Genomic DNA, 20126 nt, shown 5'->3' with positions numbered 1-20126 from the left:
ATTGGCCCATCGACATTAGAGATTTCAATTCAAGAGTTGCTGGGCAATCGGTGTGAATCCTGGCTGCCCGAAACGTTCCTCTGTGGTGCCGAAGCATTTGTTGTTGTTTTTTGTTTAAAAAAAAAAAAAAAAAATCTGCGAAGGAATGAACCAACGTTAACTGAAGCATAAAGTGTTTCCGGACTATTCGTCCTGATAGTCTATTATCCCTTTTCTTTTCAAAGTCTATATATTACAAGTTTTATCCTTGAGTGCCATGTCAATTTGTTTGGCGTACAATATTTCACAACGTTGATATCAATGACAATAAAGATAATTCTCATTCTTAAAACACAACAAGTTATCTCTATTGTTCTCGATTGTTCTCAGCTCAGGGATGCTGCTGGAAATGTGAATTTCCCTTCGGGGATGAACAAAGTATCTATCTATCTATCTATCTATCTATCTATCCTAATTAGATCCCTAGCATGTTTATTTTCATGAAACCCCTGTTTAGTTTACTATGCTCTGTGGATGTGAATTGTTTGCTGTGTCGTTGCTTTTCATTGCTAGTGTATTTATGATTCAATAAATTACAATGACACACAACCATCCTAGATCTAGCTTCTGGGTTTTGGTCTAAAAAATGCACTCGATCGATGCGTTTGCATTTAAAATGTACAACATTTTCTTCTGGGGAGCATAGCCCCGGAGCCCTTAATCCCGCTAGACCAGGGGTGGCGAACAAGTTTGACACAAAGAGCCGAATTTTTTAACTGTGAGAGTCAAAGAGCCACACCACGCACTGACCGGCATTAGACGTAACCTACGCAGATGATTGGCAGTCAGTTATGTGTCTGGAGCAGCATAAAATCTGCCAAATTAATTTCAAAATATTATTTATTATTTGTTATCAACTCTGATGGATTCAAGAGTGTTTTAAGAGGGGAAAAAAGTAAACATGAAACGAGGCAAAGAGCCACAGTATATAGAAAATATGATGAGGCAAAGAGCCGCATTCTTATTGGCCAAGAGCCGCATGCGGCACTAGAGCCGCGTGTTCGCCACCCCTGCCCTAGACTGTCCACCCGGGTCTCACAAAATTAGATGGGAAAATAAGTTATGATAATATCAAACGGTTATCAATCCATATTCCTAATAATCACCTATTCTTACCAGTTTTTGCAGACGTGGCACATAATTAAGTGCCATGCCGCGTGAGAAAGTTTTGAGCAGACTCTGACTGCCACAGGGGTTTAACCTTTTATCCCTTTGATGGACCACCAGGGGTTATCAGCGGGGCTCCGCTCGATAATTAAGTTGCCAAAAAATGTATTGATGTTGGCGAAGGCTTGCTGGGATCGAGACTGTCTGACTGACTCCTGACCTCTGAACTTTTAAAGAATAAACTCAGCACAAGTAAACATTTTAGTCAAAGGGCCGAATGAGACCGCTGCGATTTTCAAAGTCAGTCTTGACGCTTTTTCAAAGGGAACAATCATAATTGCAGTGTGCTTTTCTGAAAGAAATTAGTCCTTTGAGGATCTAAAAAGTAATCTCTGGGGCACACTTTCTATTTCAATCAGGGAATTTTGCAACCTTTTATCTCATTCAATGCCAGGCCTTTTTCTTAAATTGGGTCGGTGGCAGACAATTTTTGCCATTTTGACTTATTTTTGAAAGCCTGTAAAAAAGTTTTGTAGCTATATAGGCATATGACAAGAGACATTTGGGGGAGGGGGTGCTTTATTATTCCGTTCATCCCATAGTGCGGAAATTACAGTATATATCCTTTTAAAAGTTGAAAGGATATCACAGAGGTGACGAAACATACCTGCCCCCATTCGCCGGGGATCCAGCGCGGAGGAGGGCAGCGGCCGAGGCTGCAGCGGATTCGAACAGGAGGCTTGTTGTGGCTCGGACAGTGGGCAGGCGGGAAGGTTTTGGTCAGGTCGCTGCTCTTGCACAAGGCGATGCGGTGCTTGAAGCCAGGTCCGCATTTGGGTGTACACTAAGAACATAAAAGTCATAAACAGCTAATTTAGAGCCTGATTTACCAATGTGGGAGCTACAGTACCTAGAGAAAATATTGCCCCCGCCAAGAACTTTATCATTTTGCCACATTTTAGACTTCAAACTTAAAGCTAACAAAAATATTTTGTAATAGTCAACAACATGTGAGAAACAATTGTGAAGTGGAACCAAATAATTTCACCATTTCATATTATAAAACAATAAAAACCCAAAATATTGCCCCTCTCTTATTTTGTAGCTCAGCCAACTAAATCCAGTTCTCTGTTGACTTCTGTATGTTCCAATATCGGCCTAAATGACTAACTATGTAAACCGAGTGCATAGAGTCTCAGTTTAATTACACCTGCTCTGCGATGGGTTTTGCGAAAGCAGACACTGGAGAAAAGAAGATATTCTGAAGACCAGAGAACACGCGAAGCAGGTCCAAGAAAGTTGTGGAAAAGTTCAAACCAGGAATGCGATACGAGCAGACTCCGCAACATTCACTGTGCGTGCAATAATATAAAAATGGAGAGCATAGAACGACTGCAAAGCTACCAAGTGCTGGCCGTCCCTCTAAACCTTCGGCCCAAACAAGGAGAAAACTAATCAGAGAAGCAACCAAGAGGTCCATTATCACATTAAATGACCGGTCATCACCTGTGCATAAGTCAACTATTAGTCGTACTTTGCATTATTTTGCCCTTTACGGAAGAGTGGCAAGAAGAAAGCACTTTATGAAATAATACTGCAAAAAAGGCCGTTTGGCGTTTGCAAAAAGCCACATGGGAGACAGAAATGAGATACAGATAAGACCAAAATTGAACTTTTTGGGCTGAATACAAGGCATTATGTTTGGCATAAGAGTAACACTGCACACCACCCACACTGTCAAACATGGTGGTGGCAGAATCATGTTCTGGGGTTGCTTTTCTTCAACAGGGACTGGGAAGATCGTTTGAGCTGATGGGAAGATGGATGGGGCCAATAAAAGGTGATCCTACAAGAGACCTGAGAATGAGTCAGGACAACGACCCTAAACATAAAGCAAAATCTACAATAGAATACTTTAAAACTAACAATATAAAGGTGCTAGAATGACCAAGCCAACGTCCACACCTCAATCCTATGAAGCATTTGTGGAAAACTCAAAAAAATGCTGGAATTCATGGAACCTTTAGGAACTTGAGTTGTTTTGTAGCCAAACATTTATGTTCCAAGCTCTGCTAAAATTAAATAGACATACCTAAAAAAGACTTGTGAACGCAGCAATAAAGAGGTAAATCAAAGGGGGACAATATTTTTGCAAAACCTTCTTTTAATCTTTTATTTGTTAGCATAATATAAAATGTTGGATGTATATGGTGTCTTTTCGGACTTGTGTTATTGATTCTAAGAAGTTACTTTGACTTTTTCATCCAGAAGTTTGAAGCCAGTAATATGGCAATATGTCCAAAGGTTCTTGGGGGCCAATACGTTTGCAAGGCACTCTAAACCTGATGATTTACCTCAGACCAGTCCAAAGTGACCCACTTTGGTGGACAGGACTGGTTGTTACAAGCTTCTTGTTCGATGGGTCTGTGGGTTAGACAATGGAGGTCCTCCAGGGTCTCCTCTTCTGCCGGCCCGATCTTCCTGATGCACAGGACAGTCCTGGTCCGGATGCCGCCATCGCAGGTTTTCGCACATTCGGACCACTCGCCGATAAACCACCTGGGAGAACGTGATAGAGTCACGATAGAGTTCAATGGCGTTTAACATCGGAACACGAAGCGAAAAATATTCATCAATATGCAAAAACGTGCAGTCAATGTAGCATGGTGAGGGTATGCCTCACCTGAAACCATGGGAATATAAAAATAACATTTATTAAATGGTCGTATTTAAACTTTGTCGTAGTTCTTTCTCGTTACTTTCCATAATTTGGGGATTTTCTTTTTCAGAATAGAAGAATTTTAATATTGTACCTCTTTATGTAACAGTAGCAATATATGGTTTCTTCTATATCGCTTTGCTTGTGCGAAAGGTAGGGGAGAACTTTAGATCTTGCAACTGATTACGCGACTTTACAGAAAAAAAATCAAATCGGGCATATACATTTTCGTCAGTACGGTACATTGACTTTTGTTTTAAGATTGTTTTTGTCGCACCTGTGTCTATATGTTAATGCCAATTTAGTTCATATTGACTGCTGCACTAGTTGATTAACATCGACATCTGCGGAAACGGGTGTCTTAATTAGGCCACAATGTGTTACTTTTCTGTACTTGACATTTCCCCACAGATTTGAAAAAAATTGTTAGCAATGGACGCGGATGAGTTCAATTTCATGGCTTTTTAAACCTTCAGATTAAAACCCGGTGCGGTTGTACAAAAACAAGTTTCTTCCTTAGATTTGCACATACTCTTTTAAACTGAATTCTATGGTAAGCAGGGTTGGGTAAGGTTACTTTAACTGGATTACTTTAAATTACTTTTGGATTACTCTAATACCAAATATGCTAATAAAAGACAAAATAAACTAAATATGAATAAAATTACAAAATTTTGTGCAGGCTTGGGGAGTAACGGAATACATGGAACGGCAATAATGATGTTGGCAAGCTGTTTGGATTTATTTTCATTTCGTTTCTGTCGCATTTTATGTTCGTTTTCCCGGAGATCAAAGAGATCAAAGCCAGGAGAGAAAGCTTACCACGTGTTGTGAGTCATAATTTTATTCATATTTAGTATCTTTTGTCTTTTATTAGCATATTTGGTATTGGAGTCATCCAAAAGTAATTGAAAGTAATCCGGTTAAATTAACCCTACCCAACCCTGACGGTAAGTGATTAGCAAGCTAACAGCAAGCCATTGTAGACCTATAGTACATGGAGTATAGCAGCTTTTATTATAAATGGATATTTTAAATGCAAAATACAAGTTCAAACTAATGTCAGGAACTTTAAGCGAAAGAACAAAGTTCAGCCTGATGTCAAAAAATGACAAGACCAAGGTGCGAGCAGGGAACGGAATCTTCGGTTTCCTGTTGACCCATACAACGCCTCAAAAAAACTTTGAGAATTGGCTGATGACACAAAATTGTGCGAACAGATGGCAAGCAGAAAACTGAAGTTGCTTCCTGTTGACCTATACAACACCTCTAAAAAGATATGAAAACCTTGCTTCAAAATGTTATAGACAAACTACTGCTAAGATTGTCCGATTAAAGACTGGTATTGCGGTGGTCTCCAGAATATATTCTGCCAACAAAACCTCTCGAGCAGTTCATCCTTAGCCTCTTAATTTACCAACATTCCTCTCACCCGAAATTCAACGAACACGCAAAGGACAAGATCGGACACAACAATGCCTCTTCACCATCCAGTAAATTCATAACCCCGAGTAGAACCAGAAAGAAATCGGCTTTTTTATAACTCACTCTCCAATAACTACCGTATTTTTTGGACTATAAATTGCTCGGAATTATAAATCGCACCAGCCAAACAATGCATAATTAAGAAGGAAAAAAACGTACATATATAAGTGGCACCTGGAGTATAAGTCGCATTTTTGGGGGGAAGTTAATTTGATCAAATCCAACACCAAATCGTACCAGTCATCTTGAAAAACAATTTAAAATAAAAATAAAATAGAGAACAACAGGCTAAGTGTAATGTCAATAACAATGTAACATATTAAGTGTTATCCAGATAACTCCAGCATAAAGAACATGCCTAACAAACTATCCCTTTCACTCCAAATCACTAGATCCAATATTCTTCATCTTTGGTGTACCTTTTACCGGTAAACAACTCCCTCATCTCTGAAGTTTAGCCGATGCGCCACTCCCTCTTTCACATTGTTTATATCAAGACTCATCATTGACGCCGCTTCTCGCTAACTCCAAACTTTCATACTCCTGCTCGATTACCGATTCCGATTTTTTACTATGTGTAATCTGCAGAATATGATTTTCTACTCTGTACCATTTTCTCAGCCCTTCTCAGTTTGTTTTATAAATTACCGCAAATTTGAAATGATCAACACGGGCCTGAAGCGCCCTCTGGCATTTTAGTTATGAAACTAACACAGGAAAAGATATTGTAATGTGTTAAAAATTTCACACAGAACGTTTAGTGCGAAAATTGCATGTGAAATTACATAATAATGCGTTAATAATTTCACTTTTAAGTCGCACCGGAGTATAAGTCGCACCCCCGGCCGAACTAAAAAAAAAAAAAAAGTTACTTAAAGTCTGGAAAACATGGTAGTAGCCAGTTTTCCTCCACGTGTGCCGCTTTCATGTATTCTTTTCGATATCCCCATCGCTGTCTGCATCATTTAACTGTGAGAATGTATCACATCCAACTCCATGCGCAATTACCACCTTCACACATCTGCGCTAGTAAAAGATTCTCCGAGAAGCGCTTGCACGGCGGAGTGGATCCAGATGAGCGACACCGACACGCGTAAGTATAAAAAAAAAAAAGGAAAATTCTGCCAGAGTTACGGCCGTCGGGTCGCCTTGCACCTGCGCGCGAGCCGACGCCAAAAGCATCAAACGCAGGTGGTCGCTTTCGGGACTTCTTATTATTGGCGCCGAGTGAGCACGGAAAGTTGTAAATCTGCTTGCTTTATTATTTTCCTCCAAACATTTTTTTTTTATTCATACAAACCAAAAGCCAACTGATATCATTTTTATGGAAGGTTTGGAAGTTGATTTGAGGTCAGTGAAGTGCTCTGGATTATAAACCGCACCAGCCAAAAATGCATAATTAATAATTATTAGTAATGAATTCCTTCATTGTTGTGTGTTAAAAAAAGAAGAAGAAAAAAAACACAATAAAAAAAGATACAAAAAAAGAAAGAAAAAAACGAACCAGAGTATAGGTCGCACCCTCGTTCAAACTCGAGTTCAAGTGATTTTTTTTTAGTCCAGAAACATGGTATGTTTATGAACAATGACTGAACATTAGCACACCTCCAGAGCAGTTCCAGTTAATGTCTGGGGTTTGGTTGCATTTGATGACCTCAAAACGGATTAATTCCGTTTCCAATTAATTCAATGGGAAAACGTCAACCCTTTCGTTATACAACGTCACTACTGGAACTAATTAAATTCATAAGTACCACTGTAATAGGACATGCAGTACCGCCCGTGGCCTCCCAGGGGGGGAATAACTTGAAGAAAAATACGGAAGCCAATGGGCTTCCATTGACTTTTTCATCGACTCCATTGTCTTTATTGTCATTTATATAGGTGTTGTAAAAGGATAGTGGGATGTTTAGACACGTTTTGAGGGATGGGCAGGGCACCCATATGATGCGGGACGGGTAAACCAGTGAAAGCTGTCGGGCCCTGATGTTGAACAGGAAAGTGTGTTGTGTCACCCTGACCCGAGTGACATGGCCGCTTTCTTGTTTCCCGTTTCATCTGGAGTATCGGATCGGATCGGAGGGTAGGTGGGTAAGTAGGTAGACAAACTTTTTTGCATATACATAACGTAATTGTTGGCCAGTTGTTTTATGTACATGTTTATATAAAACCACAACTTTATTGACGTACGAGTAAAGAAGAATGGGACAGACTGTTTAGCCAATCAGAACAATGCAAAACAGTGAAAGAGTGCAATGTGAAGAAATGTGAAATGGAAATGTGAAGAGTGCACCACGTTTTAGCGAGGCTGAACTTCTATTTTAAGGCTCATGTACTGGTCGGGTTGAATTCCATTTGACCTGACTTTATAATCAGTGACATACACAAGGGGACACGAGGTGGTGATAAAGCTCCTGCCCCTCTCTGAAATAAAAGGCGTTTGGGAAAATTCACTCCTTTTTAAAGCGGTTAATTAATGCATGGTACCGTGTTATAGCAAGCATTCACTGTTAAATCTATCACAGGTGGTTTTTGAACATATACCTCAGTAAAGGTGGGGGGACATGGATATATTTTTCGACATGATATGCTTAATAATCGGTGAATTTTTCGGCCTGCTTTTACGTACTCTGGTGGGCATGGCTCGATGTTGCAGTCCCGTTGGTTGTCTGGGGGCTTGCTGTCAGCGTCGCAGTAGTTGTTCTGGACTACAGAGTTGTCATCCAGCCGCTTACACACTACTTCCTGCTTCTGGGAGCCTAGCAACAAAGGGGTCGGGCATATATAAGATGAGTGGGGTGAACTCTTAAGAGGTATAACTTTCTTCATCCACGTCTTCGTTTAACATACAGGTTGTGAGATGGCTAAAACAAACGCTCACATTTAGCAGCTCCGTTGAGGTTTTCATCAGATTTAAACAAAATATTCTGGGGTATACATTTCACAAAAATGTCCAAATTGCTGACAATACCTTTTAAACTAGGAAGGCAGGGCTAAGCCAAAAACAAATTTTTACAATGGAAAAGATCCCTACTGTATTTTGCAACAACGTGTTTTCTAGTAAAACAGAACGCTTGATGGCAATATTTTCTAATGTACTCACAATTTTTCTTCTTCACCCACAAATCAAGCAAAGTCCTCAATTTATATATTAGAGGGAAAAGTTACATGCTAGACTACCCTTTTGGTATCATCGGAATCATTGTCCAGTCTCTGGAGTTCCCTTAATCCCCAATAAAGGCAAGTACTGATAAAACTTGGTCTTTTCCTGTTTACATATTAAAACACCACTTAAAACCATGTAGACAAGAAACTGAATAGCAACTGAAAATGGATCCGTCAAGAAGTCAAGTAATCCTACCAGTAAGTAAATATTTGCACTCAAATACATAAATAATCATGAAATGCATTAATTACAACTAGATAAGTATAAACGCCCAAATTCTAGAAAGGTTACAAATAAAGAACTCATACGACCATGACTGTACATGCAATGACACATATCAATATTCCAACAAAACCTTTTAGAACCCTATGTTTAACTATATTTTAAATCTTATAACTTAAATCTGAGAACATAATCTTAAATCAATCAATTTGAAGCTTTAAAACAAGGTTGATACGCTTTATTGGGAAATCAAAACCTTTTGTGAAAACTTTGTTTGGATTCATAATTGTCATTTTCATACCGTACCACGGTGTTGTATGGAGGCAGTACGACAGTCATCAATACAGCCCATAAAATCATCGGCTCCTCTCTGCCCAGTCTGGAGGACACTATCAAGAATTCCTCTAACCCCAGCCACCAACTCTATGACCTGTTGCAATCTGGCAGATACTACAGAGATCTAAATGTTTTGCTTTCACAGCTTTTGGGGTCTAAAAACTTCCTGACCCCTGCCTTAAAACAAACACTTTATCGCTAAGAGACAGTATCTTCTCCAAAGCACCCTATACAAGGACACTTCACGCTTATTTTTAAAAAAAATCTTCCTGCTACATGTCATTGCGCTATTTTAATTGCAATAAAATACATATTGTGAAGCTGCGCTGTTATTTTTTATCATTTTTTTCCTTTAAAGTATTTTTTTTATGTTTATCCTGGAGTTCCATGTTCAATCAAGTCGTAAATAACGTTCAGTATGACGTTATCAATGACAATACATACAATTCCATCGGCTTCTACTTTAACAGAATTGTATTTACCCTTTTCTCAGTTCTCGTATCTCTTAAGTACAAGATTTCAATCGGTACCTATACAGTCTACCAGACTATTCTTCCAAACGAATCCGTACTTGTACTTAATTACAGTGTGTCTCTTCTGCTTCGGAATCCTTTGAGATTCTCCAGTTACACGACGTCCTAAAAGCTTTTCTTCAGCCATTCCTGAGGCAGTAGCTGACGTCGGTTCGCCGCCACCGGCTGGAGCGTCTGACGGTAGTTCGGACCGATCGAACCAGCAGCGCTTGTCAGTTTAGGTTAGTTTTGTTGTCTTTGGAAAGGCACAGCAGGTGGGGGTAATGTTACAGTCTCTCATTGCAGGTGCAAGGAGGGGGTGATCCTCGCTTTTTTTCACCAGGGTCCCGACATATGCGGTTTCCATGTTGCAAACAGTGCCTGATGGACTAGGCGATAATGTTCTATGACACAGATTTTCCACCATAAACTATGTAAGCACTCCACGATTCTCAAATACTTCTTCTAAGCAGACATTCAGGTTTAAGTGAAGATCCCTTACCTCCGGCGCACGTGGCTGAGCACTCAGACCAGGGGAAGTGGTACCAGGAAAAGCCCACCTCGTTGTCTCCACTTCCGGTGCGCTGGATGGGCACGTTGAACTTGTAACGGATGCCCTGGTTCTGTTCCTGGAGGAGGATCTGAGATAGGAACGCATCCGTTGGTTCTCACTTAGCCACTGTAGAAGAAGTGAATGCCTTGGGTGTTACCATGACAATCAGGTTCTCTGTGGTTGCCCCCAGGGCTTCTAAAGACTCTGGTTCGTCGGTGGGCCTCTTGTAGTGAAAGGCCGTGCCGGCGATGTCGAACTTCCTCGGCCAGTCAATGGTCCATGCACCGTTGATGTAGTAGTCGTCGATTTCGGATTTCAAGGCTGGGTTGAAAAAAGCTAGGTTGAATAATCCCACATATTTATCTACCAACTTTGATGTTATCCGTAAATGCAATCGAAGATCTGCCGCAAAATATCTCACGTGTGTGAAGCAAAATAAAACGGCAAGCCGCTCTTTTCCACAACGCATGCGCTTTAAACATAAAACACTGCTGTGACGTCGAAAAAATTTAAAACATTTATTTTAGGAGAAAAACAGGAGGTTTGATGGTACTTTGTTCAATATTGTCAATGTACTCACGATATTTCAACTTTTTTACCCACAAATCGAGCAAAGTCCTAAATAATACATCAGAATTGGGAAAGTTACACTAACTTTTTGCTATTATTGGAATCATTATCCAGTCTTTGGAGTTCCCTTAATCCCCAATAGTGAAATCTTAAACCTGAGCCCGTCCTAAAATTCGGGTTGGCCCTTAAAATCATTACATTCGGGTTCAGGCTGGGCTTCTCTTTTGTTGACTTTTTAATTCTTTTTCATTATCCACTCGTCATTGTTCTTTGTTTCTTTTCTTTTTTTGTGGGAAATCTCTGCAATGAATTCCGTCTCCCCTCTCACGCAAGGCTCCCCACGTTCGCACATTTGAAAGAGCACCCCTAACTCCTCCTCCCGATTGCTCAAATACAATGTGAAAATTCGGGTCCCTCAAATCAACTTAATCCGTCATGCTTGGGCTGCTTCGGATTTTAATTCCTGCAAGCCAGGTCGGGCTGAATTTTTTTTAGGCCTACTCTTACCTCTAATCCTCATTGAACAATGATAAACAGATGGCAACTTTCGAAGGCAACAACATAAAATTAAGCTACTCACGTCTATGTTTCAATCTGACCCTACTCTTCACAGTTTGCTTTATTATGGGGATTTTTAAAGTGCCACGACATTGTCGTCTAGAAATATAGGGTTGACACCGCATTTTACACGACGCAGCCCTCATTTGTCTTAACCTTTAGCACAGTAGTAAATATGTGCTCATTTTTGTAATAGCTATCCGACTCTATGATAGTTGCCATCTTGAATGGCTAGATGATCCAACAACTTGGAGTATAGCTGAAGACTGCTTCATGTGTTCGGCCCCAAACTCCCCATGTTAATGGTGTTAAGTGTGCGTGGGACCTAACCTGCTATTGAAACTTCAGAATTGGATTCACTTTTATGATCATTGTGTTGCTACAACAAAATTAGAGTTGCACTCAAGTTGGCAAAATATACAAATATAAAATATAGCAATTAGAAAATTAAAGGGTTCACCTATAATATAAAGTATTCACATCTAAAAAACTACGTGTCCTGTCTGCTTGAAGTTGACCGTGTAAGGAGTCCTTCAGGATGTGTTTAGCTCTGCTGAGGTGGCAATGTCCTACAGGCTGGCCCAGGGGGCAGCTGGTGATCTTTTGGGCTATGTTTGTAGGGTTTTCCTGTCCACTGTAGAGCATCCTGTGTACCACGCCGTGATGCAATACATTAAGATGTGCCCTATGGTGGCGCTGTAGAACGTCACCGGAAGCTTCTTCTTCAGGCTGTTCCTCCTGAGCTCTCTTAGGAAGTGGAGTCGCTGCTGGCTCTCTATTTCACCGCCGCGGTGTCGGCCAACCCGTGTCGAATTTATCATGAGAAAGCCATACGTGTATTGGCCGCAAGAGGATCACGACAACCAAACCAACTGAATTAAGAAGGCAGCAAGAATGAGAATCATATGTGCACGGTAGCCAAAGAGTCCACTGGTGAAGATAATCAGTTGGTGTGATGTCATCGGCCCTGTTCGTCTTCATCCCGTCTGACGAGTCTTGATACGTACGGAAAAAAGACTTTGGGTGAAAGCGGCCAATAATCTGTCGATCGACGGCCCTGTTCACAATTGTCAAAGCAAACGCCGCCCTCCAAATGCATGTAAGACCATCCCGCCGTCACGTGTTTACAATTTCGGGATGGAACTGCACATCTGGTACCGATTGTGCGCGCTGTTGTGTGTACAATCGGTTAAAATGTTTTCAACCTCGCCGCAGATTTGTCATGAGCCATTCCAAAAGACCATAAACAGCCAGGATGCATTGTGAGTACTGCGTAAGATCAACTGTGGTAACGTCCCTTCTGTCAAAATGCGCTATTAGGCTAGGTCTTCAGGGAGATACTCCAGAGAAATTGCAGGTCTTGGCGCTGGCGACGTAACTCATCAGAACCTTTCATTTCTAGGAATTCTGGGTAAATTACTCTAGAACATCTATAGTAAAACACATTATGCGTGTTCAAAAATGTAGTTTAGGGCAAAGTTCCTGTCGTTGAATTGTGCCTAGACAAAATTCTTGGAAAATGTCACGTCTTGGTAATGGTAACATTTATTTGGAATGTTTTGTTCCAGGAACTACATGAATGTGGGATCTTTGGAGGCTGCGTGTTGGAACCGCAGGAACTATCATTTAAAAGTGGTTTGGAGGTAGGTAATTTAGCAATAAGGCGGGTTTCCATCACGAGTTCTAGAACTGTCTTACCAGGCTTTTGCTCAAGCCCTACTCACACTCGGTGTGGGGAATTTAGCGTCAACTGCACCGTTCCTCGCGCAACTCCAGCGGTTTTCAGCTGTTCCCCTTTCAGTTCTACTCCAAGTTGTCCAGGTCACGTGTTTTTGGATCACCTGACTGTTCGAGATGGGGAGTACCCCAGAGTTAGATAACGATTACAAAGTCAAAGAAATGTTTACTACTACACCAAAGGAAAAGACGAATGAGAGCTGCACCGCGGAAACTGTGGTGTAAGCCCTATTTTTCTAGATGACAGAGCTAGGGCACTTTTTGCATTGCCATAATGAAGTATACTGTGGAGAATAAGGCCAAATTGTGACTTAGACATGAGATGTCTTCTTGTTCCGTTGTCATCGGTGGTTTCACAGTATTGTCAAGTCAAGTCATTTTTATTTGTATAGCCCTTTATCACAAAAAAGTCTCACAGGGCTGTACAGAGCACAACAAAATAACTAGTAAAATATAACATCAGCTATATAAAATATTTGTGTAGGGAACCGGAATACTTTTAGCAAAATATGGAAGAAATACATATGTAACTTGGTTTCCATATTGGTGATCTAGAAGGTGAATTAGCTTGTATGATTGATGGTAACCTCATACTATCGTTTTTTTGTCCTTTCTAGTGGCTGAGTGAGACGAGCCCGGATGTTAAACGGTGCAGGCGTTCTGAGCCATAGCCACCTGGACCTGAACGCATGCGATAATCTAGAACCTGCTGCATTGGTTGAGATTTTGAGACAGGAAGCTCGGGACAGAAAGTTTTTCATTGCTGTCAGTTGGACTTCTAATCTTTTGTGATTAAAGGCTATTCAATTGAATGTGACTTGACTTGTCATCATTCCTTGAGGATTAAAGGGAACTTGAATGACTGAACAATGACTGATGATACCGTAAAGGAACTTCAGTATGTTTGAAAGATAAAATGAAGAGCAAGTGAAGTTATGTATAAATTGAAAAGTTTTCTAGATATGTGGGTAAAAAGTTGAAATATTGTGAGTACATTGTAAATATTGAATACAGTACCGTCAAACCTCCTGTTTTATTTTATATGAATAATTTACTCAAACAATGTTCTCAGACATCACTGCGGTGTTTTTTATTAATTGTATTTGTACTTTGAACCTTAGAAGATCTCCTTCTCCATTTCTGTATCTCCTCCATTTTCTTTATTTCTCCAGTCATGGTGTATTTTAAAAAGATCTAAATTCAGCACACATTTACCGTACATTCTGTGCGTTTGCCCCATTGATTTTGGGTCGGTTTTTCTGTCTAAGCCATGCCCCTTTTCCCACACACTGCCTACCATTTGCTACTGGTGACACACAAACAATTACTGTACTGTATGTGCATATAAGCTGACCCCTTGATTTGAGTTTTTTTTATAGTTGTAAATTCGGCTTGGATGCGAATATATATGGTAGGGGGAATATCTACATGATGAGAAATTCACACCATAATTGTATACATATTTTGCATGTAAATTTAAACACCCTTGATACCATCAGATCAAGGGTTGTATGTGAGGATGTGAGAAATGCAGAAGTGTTCAACACTTAGAGGTACGATCTTAGGACCAAACACAAACTGAGCCTGACCAATAACCCAGGTGAGGCCTAACATTTAAATCAATACAATTGGGTTTCGAAACAGAATCCCTCGCGCAGATCCACCCCCCAAAAAAAGAAACAAAGAACAATGACGAGTGATTTTTTTTTTTAAGTGAGCGATAGAGAATCTCTCCTCCCTTCTACTCACAAATAAAATATCGAAATTCGAGATTTGCTCTGGCTCGGACCCTCAAAAGAAGATAATTTTTCGGGCTCGGGCTGGGACGGGCTTTAATACCTGCGAGCCCGGGTCAGTTGGATTTTTTTCATCCCGATCTTACCTTCAGTCCTAACACTTGGAAGGACTACCAAGTAATTCAAATGTATCTCGACTACTTTGAATATAATAGTCCTCAATGAATAACTTACCAATGTAGTTCTTGGACATGGTAACTTCTCGGATTTCGATGTGAACCGAACCTTTGGGAATATGGACGACCTCCATGTAGCCTGCAGGGGAAGCACAACTTTTTTAAGCAAATGGATGTATAGAACGGAGTCCAAATGAAAGGCGAAATGTTCCAAAAAAGGACAAAAAGCGAGAGGACGCTAGTTACGCGACACGAGTATTTTTAGACGCTTGCTCTTTGACCACCATAGAAGGAGAAAGATGTTCCTCGCTACAGGACGCATCGCGACTCTGTCGCTGGGACCGAGGCAACACGACGTAGTGCAGTGTAATAATATGACATAATTTAGCACTCGCACAAATTAACAAAAAATATGGTCCGAAACAGCCAATTCATTCACCCAAAGACGGATTTCAACATCATTTATGTTTTACCGCCTACGCTGTTGCTAAAACAGACACATTTGCCCATTTAAAAGTAGAATTTGGTATAAATTGAAGCCCAGCTGTTTTTAAATGAGAAAAACACATTTAAAATAAGCAACATATCATTTTGCTCGTCTTAAAAATAATTCTATGAAAAAAAATATATATAAAACTCTTCCTGCTTTCAACTTTTCCACAACTTTATCCTCCTCTTACCAACCTCTGAGCCCATTACAACGCAAGTGCATTTAAACTGAGACTTAAGAAGAGATCTCACAAGTCCTTGAAAAGTCTTAAAAGGCATTGTATTCGTTATTCTAAAAATAAGGCCTAAATTGGAATTAAAATGTCTTAAATCCAATTTTTGAGTGTCTTAAAAATGTGAACACATCAATAAGACCTATTTTTGTTTGAACTAAAAATATTTCGTGACATTTATCAATTGTCTTTTTTAATAATTCACTGATTTACTTTCGTAGCATTATGGCGTGACCACAATAATGGAACTATCAAAACGGTGATGTGGTTTCAGTCGGGCCTTTCAGAGTAGACGCATGTCTAAGTGTACCCACAAATTCACATAGCAACTTCGGACAAACATTTACTTTGGACCATCGACAAGAGTAAATTTCATGAGAAGGCTGTCAGACGAACATTATTTTCCATGGCTAAGAGCTATGCTAGGTAATGGGTATGAGGCACTATGTATTGTGTGCAAGAAACATTTGTGTATTTTTGTTTTGTTTGTTTCAATTGTGGGGGTCTTTTGTCGACTTCAATTTGATTTCAAAAGACATTGAAAGTCTTTAAAAAGTCTTGAATTTAACTTGCCTTGAGCTGTAGGAACCCTTTTAATGCACCCTGTTTGTAATTGTTTCTCATTTAAGTCGACATACGAACATTCAGAAGTAATCAGCGACCAGTTGGCTAAGCTGAGAGAACAGGGGGCCAATATTTTTGCAACACCTACTGTTCAGTTTTCATTATAAATATAATATAAACTGTTTAAATTATTTGCTTCCACTTCATGGTTGTGTCTCATGTGTTGTTGATTCTTAGAAAATATCCCGTTTTTTAGCTTGTAGTTTAAAGTGTGAGTGTGGCAAAATGACAAAAGGTTCTGAGGGGGGCAATACTTTTGCTAGTCACTGTATATATCAATTAAATATATTATTGTTTTTACCTCCTCGAGACAGAGAATCATTAAAAAGACCCTCGGTGGCCTCGCAAGTGCTGCCGTCACCGCCACACACTCGACATCGATCCTCTTTGGCGTCCGAAGCCAAAACGTTGTCACAGCCAACGTGCTGGAACGCAAGAAAACCAAATATTTCCTTCGTGTGAACACAAAGTCATACTTCCAGACACAGTACACTGCAGTAAAACAGTAGACCCCGTGATACAACATGAATCCGGGGTGGGGATCTCAAAGTGAAATTGGCGTATAGTGAGGGATCGGCTCCTACCGTAACTAGCCAATGCGTTCCAAACACTCAGTACCCCAGAGAAAAACATTGAATAACAAAATAGCATATGGTAAGTACTAGTTATGTGTAATATATGTGCATGTGAATAAATATCATTATAAATAGATATACATGTGAGGGAAAGTGATTTTATAAAATTAAAAAGAAGTGAGGTGGTCAAGCTGAGTAGCGGGTGGATGAGGAAGATTGCGAGGATTGTCATCCCCTTAGAAGATTTCCTTGCTGTAATCCAAGTGTTGGCAAACTAAAGCCCGGTAGGCTTTTTAATCAAACAAAAATTGCCAAAGTACAGTATTTAATACAAGACGAATTTAATATTAAATTAAGTATTACTAATTTTTTTTTAAAATTAGTTTTTTTGTGCCAGCTTTGTACCTATTGTCCCATGTGTCTACTAAAAAAATACTATTATATAAATCCTACAGAAATACCAGAAAAATACTACAAAACTCAAAATCAATTTTAGTGCTTAAAAACAGGGACCTAATGTATTATTTTCCTTTCACTCTGAAAAGACAATTAAGAAAGACATTTGAAAAAAAAGTGATTATAGTAACACTATAATACAGAAATACGACGACTGAAATGCCACTACAAAAATACTAAAAAAAATACAACAGAACTACCACATAAACATTTACAGTTAAATTACAAAAAAAATACTACAGGAATACTAACACACAAATACTACAACGGAAATACCACAAAAATACTACAGAAATATGACAGAAATACTACTGAAAGCCCTGGGGACCACAGCCAAAATATACAGTAGAAAAAATACAGGATTGGATCGCCTACTTGCAATGTCTTTATGAAGCATAAAGGATTCTGAACAGAATGAGGAGCCCGGAAGGAATTGTGGGCGGTAATTCAGCTAATAATCTATCGGTATATTTCGTTGATGTCGTGTACGCAAACAACAACAGACTACCATGTTGTATGCATCAACCAATAGCAGACTGATGATTTGATGCGCTACCTTCCCCCAGAGGGCACCAACCAGGTTTGGAACTGGACACACCTAAGTTCAATAATGAGAAACCTGTCGCTAGTTCTACCAAGCCTTTATATTGAGTGTTTATATTGGGTGGGCCAGCTCTCTGATTGTCAGGTTATTGCCATTTCCATGCCACTGCCATCCTGCTGACTTTTACCATGTCATGTTTGGATTTTGTTTCTGGTTTCTTTATTTCTTTACTCCTTGCTGTGTTCCCACTTATTTGTTTGGTACTTTGGTCCTCGTTTTGTTAATAAATACTATCCTTGTTTTGAGCACCCCTGCCTTCAGTTACAACTTCCCCCAAATGGGTCCGTCACCTTTAATACGTGACAGAATGACCCTAACACCAAAGGACCGAGCAGGAAGCATCCATCTCCTCTGTCCCTTTTTTGGCATCTAAAGACAGTCTGTCCTGGCGGCAGGTAGGTCGCTCGGCTGCTTCCGTATCCTTTCCTGATAGCGAGGAAAAGTTCCCTCAGCTGCTTCTGGTTCCTGCTTCAGCAGGTAAGGACAAAGAACCTCAACCGCATACGTCCAGGTGCTTCTGGTCTGTTTTGGCAGGGACGGACAAGGGTCTTCAGCCGTCCTCTGTTCTGGTGAAGGTGTTTGATGCAGCTTTTTGTTTTTGTATTGTTTTGGTAATTTTACGATCTAATGCAGTACCTTCCCGCAGGGGGCGCCAACCAGGTTTGGAACTGGACACTACTCTGTCCAATCAAGACACACCTGTCCCTAAATTCTACCCGGCCTTTATATTGATTGTTGGGACAGCTCTTTGATTGTCGGGTCATTGCCATTTCCATGCCATTTTCAACCTGCTGACTGTTACCATGTCATGTTTTGGTTTTTGTTTCTGTTTCTGTTTTTTTTATTACTTTGCTCTTTGCTGTGTGCCCAATGTGTGTTTGGTCATTTGGTCCTAGTTAATAAATACCATCCTTGTTTGATCACCCTTGCCTTTAGTTTCTGATTCCCCCGCATGGGTCCTTCACCTTCAATACGTAAAACATCTTAGAGATGTAACTCTCTCCACGCACGGACACCAAAAAGCTTTTTGTGGTGTTTGTGTAGTGGGAAAAATGTCGTGAACAACCTAAAATACGTATTTTTCCACACTGTAAAGTTAAATGGTCGTAAGGCAGAGTTGCCGTATCCCGGGGTCTACTGTGTCAAACAGCTACCACAATCCACTCAAGATAGCCTAAAGTGATTTGGCTCACCTTACACTCGCCATTGATGCAAATGTCCAAAGAGTCGGCCTGGCATCGCGTGCCATCAATGACGGCCGGAGCGCGCTCGGTGTAGAAGTTGTATCCCTCCGCCAAGCAATTGAGGGCGCATGGTTTGACGCTGCCTGTGAGGTAAGGCAGTTTTGTTTGCATCAGGGCCGATATTTACACATGCAGCATTAAAGGGACAGTGTGAATTATTTGACCGATACAGTCATTGTACTGCTCAAAAGCACATGGGGAAAATACAAACGACAAAGACTCAAAGTGACCAAATGAAAATTTAAAAAGCAGGAAGAACGGAAAAGAAAACAGAAAAGAAAGAAGAAGAAGAGACAAAAAAAATAATCCTTTCTTGGGCAGAATATATCCGTGAAGACCAGGACCTTGTGTATAAAATTATAGGCTTCTCTGGTTATAAGAGTCTTGATATTAAAACTAAAATCTTGTTTTAAGACTGGATCCTTCTTCTGGAAAGGAACCTTTGCTTGGGACTATTGTCTTTACCCAAGACTATACCCAAAGAATATTTAACTTCAAGACCAAAACTTTGTGTGTGAAACAACAAACTCTCTGGTAATTGTGAACTAAACAGAACCTTTCTCCTGGAAAAACCTTAACCTTCACTCAGGACTATTGTCTTTACTCAGGACTATACCCATTCTACTGTCTCTGGAGTACAAGAATATAATATATGGTTGGGGACAATTCTGAACTCGGGATGTTTTGACACTAGAATCTTGTTCTTGGACTAGACATATTCACTTGTGGTTCAGGAGCATTACCTTTAGAAACGTATTATATATATCCTGGGAATTTTAATTTGTGATTGCAAACGTATTCTTAGGACTGCAGCCCTTTTATAGGCGACTCAAATGTTCTCTTGTGATCTGAATTTTTTTTGGACTATGAAATTGTCTTAGGACCAAAACTTTTTCTCTAGACAAACCTGAATGAATCATTTTTTTCTTGGGACCAAGTTTACCTGGTTTCAATCCAACATGGATGAAACATCTACCTAGTGTAA

The 20126-nt window shown here is 40.0% G+C and overlaps 1 protein-coding gene across 2 annotated transcripts in view; it reads right to left on the bottom strand.

Moving 5' to 3' along the window:
• adamts6 (ADAM metallopeptidase with thrombospondin type 1 motif, 6) overlaps positions 1-20126 on the bottom strand; it is a 124132-nt gene that overhangs the window by 8982 nt on the left and 95024 nt on the right. For both annotated transcript variants that reach the window (XM_088319701.1, XM_088319702.1), the window contains exons 16-23: positions 19091-19224; positions 16564-16687; positions 14975-15055; positions 10297-10460; positions 10089-10227; positions 7980-8109; positions 3501-3705; positions 1814-1990 (exon numbers count right to left, since the gene is read on the bottom strand). In XM_088319701.1, coding sequence (XP_088175827.1) covers positions 1814-1990; positions 3501-3705; positions 7980-8109; positions 10089-10227; positions 10297-10460; positions 14975-15055; positions 16564-16687; positions 19091-19224 — 1154 coding nt within the window. The remainder of the gene's footprint in view (positions 1-1813; positions 1991-3500; positions 3706-7979; positions 8110-10088; positions 10228-10296; positions 10461-14974; positions 15056-16563; positions 16688-19090; positions 19225-20126) is intronic.

The sequence above is a fragment of the Urocampus carinirostris genome, chromosome 16 (assembly GCF_059441175.1).
Source record: "Urocampus carinirostris isolate Australia breed hairy pipefish chromosome 16, RoL_Ucar_1.0, whole genome shotgun sequence".
Taxonomy (NCBI): Eukaryota; Metazoa; Chordata; class Actinopteri; order Syngnathiformes; family Syngnathidae; genus Urocampus; species Urocampus carinirostris.
The sequence above is the reverse complement of the archived record's forward strand: the minus strand, read 5'-3'. Positions and strand labels throughout refer to the sequence as shown.